At 42.2% G+C, this 7,332-nt stretch overlaps 1 protein-coding gene across 1 annotated transcript; it reads left to right on the forward strand.

The window, feature by feature from the left end:
• Positions 1-4,031: 4,031 nt before the first annotated feature.
• Positions 4,032-6,808, forward strand: evx2 (even-skipped homeobox 2; the record flags this gene model as incomplete). Its single annotated transcript, XM_083776553.1, has 3 exons — positions 4,032-4,425; positions 4,766-4,989; positions 6,191-6,808. The coding sequence occupies 3 exons, from the start codon at positions 4,032-4,034 to the stop codon at positions 6,806-6,808; spliced, it is 1,236 nt and encodes a 411-aa protein (XP_083632679.1).
• Between the last annotated feature and the right edge of the window lie 524 nt (positions 6,809-7,332).

The raw sequence follows: 7,332 nt of genomic DNA on the forward strand, positions 1-7,332 counted from the left end.
GTTTAAAAAACACTGCGGTCAGCGCGGTGAAAACAGTAATGGCTGCCAGTCGGGAACGCTCGGCTCCGCTTGGCTCCGCCCAGCTCCACTTGGCTCCGCCCAGCTCCACTCGGCTCCGCCCAGCTCCGAAGTGAACGCTGTCCCATTCCACAGACATACCCTCTGCGTGTGCCCTATGCCACCTACACAGGGTAGTGCCAGTGCAGTGACCTACCCTATCCTACCTAGTACCGCACCTTGTAGGGTGAACCCCCTGAATTGGGATTCACCTATAGTCTCGGTATCGCCTTTCGGCCTGGCAGAGATAATGATCACAAACCCACTGTTTTGCCCATTTGAATGTGCCAAATTGTACACACAAGTTACAGAGCTGGACAGGACAACAGAGCTGGATAGGACAACTTGAGGACATGCAGACAAACAGTGGACTTTTTTTATCCCACGATTTTGCAACCCATTTTTCACCCAGTGTCAATTATCTAATGTAATCCTGGGCGCTACACTTCCTCTGCCAACCTGGGGGGGCAGTGGACTGACTTCATGCTTCCTTCTATGCATGAGGAGTCCAAGCTGCTTCTTTTCACCTGACAGGGGGGAGTTTCCCCGGCCGGACGTAGAGCGTGGAAAGAACACGTTATTCCGACCAGTTCCTTTCCCCTCCGTCAGGTGCCCCGGCTGGCCAGGGGGAGGTAGTTTAGAGACCAGGATAACTGCATTTTTTTGTGAGAGTACCTACCCTAGGGGACACGGGGAGAACATGCAAACTCCACACAGAAAGGCCCTTTCACTAACCCCGCCTCGGGTATGGGCACTGATGATGCGGAGGAGAGAACACGCCCCGGACCAGGACCTTCTAGCTGTGAGGCGACAGCACTACAATGGACTCTTGATCGGTATTTGCAGTCAGTGCACAATATTTTCAGATGAGGATCCATGGACAAGTGTAATTTGGGGGGGGGGGGGGGGGGGGGAACAACTGCTCCAATGAACACAACCCATTGTTTTCAATGACTGGTCTCTGGAGAGAGAACAGGAAGGGAGAGGTGAAGTTCATATTCATGCAGTTTCCTACTTCACACTTACATATTCTCACCTATTACTTGAACAATAATAGTTTTTCAGTGCAGGCGACGGCCCAACTTACTGCCTGAATACTTAAAATGTATAGCACATCTTGTGAAATAATATCATGTAATTTGTATTCTGTGGCCTGCAATAATTGTAACAGTGGTTCATCATGTCAGTTAAGGAACCTGACAGTGTACTTGACAGTGTCCATTTGGTTTCATAGACTCGGAGTTACAGACCTGTAGTGGTCCATTTGGAACACCTTCAAGGAACCCTGGAACCCACTTTTTTCATGTATTCCACATGCCAACGCAGGGAACCATAACAATAAGATGTCCAATTTGTACAAATATCATGTTGTTTCACGTAGGAATTCCCTTAAAAGAACTAAAGGATGAGCAGCAGATGACTTACCACTATACCAGTAGGCCTACCAGTCGAGTAATGGAGAGTCCTCTTTAGTGCATTTACTTTGGGTAAAAATATTGAGATATTACAATATTAAACATTGCACGTGACGTAACGCGTTGCTGAAAAGTGAAAATTAGCACTACCTGTCACGTTCAGTTCAGTCAAGAGGTAAGACCCAAACAGAGCAGTAGGGCAGCATGGATGCGGCAGACAGGGCAGGTCGAGTACAAGGGGTTTATTAACTATATGAATAAATCATGAACTATACTATAGCTAGGAGCAACACTTGGAAATACTAATACCAAACTCGTACAATAACTCACTATAGAGAAAACATATACTAAACACGTGTGGCATATAAATAGACAAGGGGGACTAACTAGACACAGGTGAAAACATTGGCAAATCACAGACAATACAGGTAACAGCAACCAGAACCAGAACAAACAGCAAGAACAGGAAGAAACAATACTACAAGATAATATGGGAAAAAACTAAGAGGAAGCCATAAATGTCCAGGTTGGAAATATGGCCAGAAGGGGCAAGAAAACACACTAAAGATCATGACACTGCCCTGGGTATATAGAACTTATAAGAATTGGACACCTACTCCAATTTATGTATCATGATGAGTGTCAGAGTAAGTGTGTTACAAAGCACTATCCGGTTTCAGAATCATGCAGAAACAATTTTGACAAAAATATATATTTTAGTATTTGCTCCTAGATCTTCTTAGAATGACACTGGTTTTAATGAATGAATTGGAAAAATAATATAAAAATGTGAGATTAATATGTAGATTAATAAATAGATTAATTCATGTGAGACAGTTGGCTTTAATGGTCATCCATTTTTCCAAAACCTGGAGAAAAGAGCCGAATTGTTCACCAATTAAAAATAAATAAAATTAAGACTCTGAAAATAAAGACGCCTTTTTTAAATACCAGAATTAAGAATCATATTTTTCTCTATCTGATCTATATAGTAGCTCTGTGTGGTCTGTAAAGGTGTAATGATTTAGAAAGAACTGTGGGGGGCGCCAGAGGACGCGCAGAAGAACATTGATAGTGCTTTTTACGCTGATCTCCAGGCATAGCCGGGGGTCCATCCTCCATGGCTTTTATTTTTATCTCTTGTCTAATACACTGACTGCACACATCCAAAATTATTTTACTCTCTTCCCCAATGCTGCCACTACGACAGAGGGCTGGAGATACTACTCTGAACAGATTTTGAGACAATCATTCGCTGATGAGAGTCGTCAGTCGTCAGGACCTTTCAATGTGAAATAAACTGGTTTCCTTGCAGACTGCATGTCCGCCGCGGATGATGATATGATAAGCTCTTCAAAGATGTTCTCTGCATAGGCTTTTATATATAACTCACAGTGAGTGTACTCCAATATACACGAGTTTAACACCAGAACGAATAATTAGAAATACTGGATTTAACAGAGCTTGACTATGTGAACATCGAAATTAAACTATTGATTGTTGTTATAGTCTATCAGTTTATGTTTTTAGATACACGAGACACTTTTGCGCAATATAGGCTACCCTAACAATATGCATTTTATTCGTCTGTTAAATGTGAACAGATGCAACCAATAATTCGTTTAATAAAAAAGGGAAAAAAATAATAGAAAATCCTGCATTATTACATCTCAAAATGTGTAGTTGACGAGTCGAGGGAGGAGGAACAAAATCTAGAAAAAGAACGAATATTTTACAGCCCGAAAAATCAAACAAACAAAACAAAACATAAACACAGAAAGTGAGTATAGGCCTATATCACCGATTCAAAAATAGGGTAAAAACTATATTGTGCAATTATCTGAATCCCCCACAACAACGAATAGCCTATACCTACTAAAAGATTAAAGAAATACAAATAAAAAACACCAGAAAAGAAATTAAAAAGCTATAGATATACAGAGAATAAAGACATGAAAGGGCGATGACAAAGGGGGAGGAGGGTGTATATGCACAGAAGAGGAGAAACAATAGAGAATCAAAGCATAATAATATTCCTAAATGAAGAGGGAAATGTTGCCCGGCTCATTTTATTAATCAGACTGTCAATTTCACCCAAGAGGCCAAACCCAAGAGCAATGTGAAGCAGACTCAGATCAGCCCAGGGACAAGCACCTCACTCCTCACTTCTCCTCTTCCCCTCCACTTGGATATTATTCGTCTGACCGAAGGCCGCCTCCATCATCAACTGACAGCCCTCTCGTATTTATTTGCTTATAAACCTGTTACAATAAATGATCATTCGGGCAACGTCACGGGAGCATTTTAACGACGAGCAGCAACCACCTTTGATGAATGACATTTCGGGCTAGGGAAGGATGCGCGGGTCATCTTGAGTCAGTGTTGTTCGTTGATCGCATTCAGATTCTTGTATTTTTTGCGGTCTAGCTTATAAAAAGGTTTAGGAGGCAGTTATTTAGAGACAGTTGCTGAGTTGAATGCGGATTAGCTCCGTCACAACTCACCGGCGCACCAGCAGCTCTGGACAACGGTTTTGTTTTTTCCTCGCACCACGGCTTAATGATGGAGAGGATAAGAAAAGAAATGATCTTGATGGAGAGGGGTCTGCACAGTCCCGTTGCAGGCAAGAGGCTTTCAGACGTGGCTGGAAATTCAGTGCTGGAGGCCCTCGAAAATTCCCCACACAGTGGCCGACTGAGCCCGAGAATAACTTCAGCCTCGATCCATGGAAGTCTCGGGGACATCCCAACCAAAGGCAAATTTGAAATTGACAGTCTTTTCGGTAGCCACCACAACAGCGAAAATACCTCTTCGGCGGAAATTTCATCATCGGAAAGCAGGAAGAAAATGAATTTATATCCTGAAGTTTCACAAGACTCAGATATGAATAGTGATGTAGAAGTGGGGTGTCCTTCGCATCGCTCCCCGAGCCAGCACAAAGAAAACAACAAAGGTATTTTATTTATTTTATTCCTAAAACAAAAAACAAAACAAACGTTTTTTTGGGTTTTTTTTTTACAATGTGTTAAAATAATGATGTATTGTTATTATTGTGTTTATTATTATAACTTCTATTAATACGCTATAATATACCTATTCAAAAACGTTAATATCAACAGTAACTATTATGGCTATATACATGAACTTCACCTCAATTGTATGCATTTAAATCACGATTATGGGTTATCAAATATGCTCTACAGGCCTATGTATACAGAATCGCATTATAGTTCTGAAGGATATATCCAGCTAACTAAATGTATTTCCCCCTTTTTATTTATTTTATATTTTAGGGTTTTCTGATTCTGGAAGCTCATCCTCCCTTTCAAACTTAAACGGTAATTCAATGGGAGGAATGAACAGTTCAAATGCCGATCAAGTCAGGAGGTACCGGACTGCTTTCACCAGAGAACAGATTGGAAGGCTAGAGAAAGAATTTTACAGGGAAAATTACGTTTCGAGACCAAGAAGATGTGAATTAGCCGCATCGCTTAATCTACCTGAAACTACAATCAAGGTACAGAACAATTTCTCTAATACTATTTTCAGGCACAAGTGCATGTATGCGCGACGCGAGCATGTGAGAGAGCGCATGCATTATTGTAGATTTACAAATGATGTTTCGATTCAATACTGATATTGTAAATATAGAACACGCGTGCATGCTCTCTCTCTCTCACACACACACACACACACACACACACACACACACACACACACACACACACACACACACACACACACACACACACACACACACACACACACACACACACACACACACACACACACACACACACACACACACACACACACTATTAAACCTGAATTTGCTGCAAAACAATAAAATGGTAGACCATATATCTCTGACAATTTACATAAGTAAAAACATATGATTTATTATTAATTCATTATTATTATTATGTATTTACTTTGGATAACTGGACTTGTGGAATATGGTCTCTGGACCTTAGTCTAGGACTTTGTGCATTTGGGCTATATGCTACGTGCAATAAGGGCTATGTGCAATATGGTCATATATCAAATGTGTTTTCCTTTCTACTCATATCCTTACTTATTTATTTATTTATTTAATGACTACTGCTCATATCTGCATTTAATACTGTACTTATTAATGTATCCTTGACATGTTTGCACTGACTTTGGTGAGATGCGAAAACACTTTTCACTGTAGGCTACTATATATGTACTATACTTGTACTGTACATTGACAATAAATGTAATCTCATCTCATCTCATAACTGCCAACTCGTCTCATGTAAACTATATAATATATAGTCGTCGATTAAAAGAAAAACTGTCAATGCAGGTTTAAACATGAATAAGACCTGTATATGTCATATGCAATTTATGTCACCTGCACCCTTATAACACTGTAAATAAGTATAACCTGCAATCAAAGTAGGAGGCCTAATAGGCATAGCCTATACTCTTAAGCCTTATAGGCCTACCAGAGCTCAACATAAACTGTAAACAATAACCACTTGAACCCCAGCATGCATAGCTATTCTGGTTGACATTAGCATGATAAGCTAATGCATGCCTTGCAAGCTTATGACCGCTAAGAGATTTGCTGTAGACTGAACGATGACTCCATGAGGTTGTAAAGTAAAGGTCCGTTTCACTAAGAAAGAATAGAGTGCATAACTAAGTGGTTAAATAATTGGCATTCCGTTTTGATTGAATGTTGTCTACAGGTGTGGTTCCAGAACAGACGCATGAAGGATAAAAGGCAACGCTTGGCCATGTCGTGGCCCCATCCAGCAGACCCCAGCTTCTACACCTACATGATGACGCACGCCGCGGCTACCGGAAGCCTACCGTACCCCTTCCATTCGCACATGCCTCTACACTACTACCCGCACGTTGGGGTCACGGCGGCGGCCGCCGCCGCTGCGGCGTCAGGTGCGGCCTCGTCACCTTTCGCCGCCTCCATGCGCCCCCTCGACACTTTCCGCGCGCTCTCCCATCCCTACTCGCGACCGGAGCTGCTCTGCGGCTTCAGGCATCCGGGACTCTACCAGTCGCCCGCGGGCCTGAACAGTTCGGCGGCGGCGTCGGCGGCGGCGGCTGCAGCCGCGGCCGCGGCCGCGTGCGTCCCGTCGGCGGCCAGCGGGCCTTGCTCGTGCCTCAGCTGTCACAGCAGCCAGGCGGCGGCCGCCAGCGCGCTGCATGGCGCCAGGGCCAGCACTGACTTCACCTGCACGGCGGGGCAAAGATCTGAAAGTGGATTTTTGCCGTATTCCGCCGCGGTTCTCAGCAAGACCTCAGTCCCATCACCAGAGCAACGAGAAGAGACCTCTCTTAACAGATAACTCGTGACGGCGCCTACTACTACAATTATCATTTTCTGCTCTGCCCTATAGCTTATTGTTGTGGGATAGGCCTATACTTAAAATACCACTTGTTCGGTAATTAGACAGCATTTAAAAATATGCTGATATTTTTCCTCTTTCTCTGAAGTAAAAAACATTATTTGCTTTCCATATAATGAGCACATAACTGCCAACGCTAACAGCACTGACAATTTTTAAAATGAACAAAAATGCATTTCTACTACTGACCCATGCAGCTATTTTTGTTTGACCACTAAAGTCCCATTTTATGGGGGTTGTAGGCCTACTGTATTTACTTGTAACTTGCACAAGGAATTTGAAAATGAGGCAATATTGTGATAATTTCACCCACGCCTCAATAGTATATTGCAAACTAAATTGGCTAATTTATTTCCTTTTTAATCAATTAATCAAATCAATGGACAACTGAAATTGATCAAAATTAGTTTCGTCTTTTGAAAATCTAAATCAAACCTCTATCTTGGTGTCAAAAAGCCACGCTT

Source organism: Protomyctophum parallelum (genome assembly GCF_964188405.1).
Source record: "Protomyctophum parallelum genome assembly, chromosome: 11".
NCBI lineage: Eukaryota > Metazoa > Chordata > Actinopteri > Myctophiformes > Myctophidae > Protomyctophum > Protomyctophum parallelum.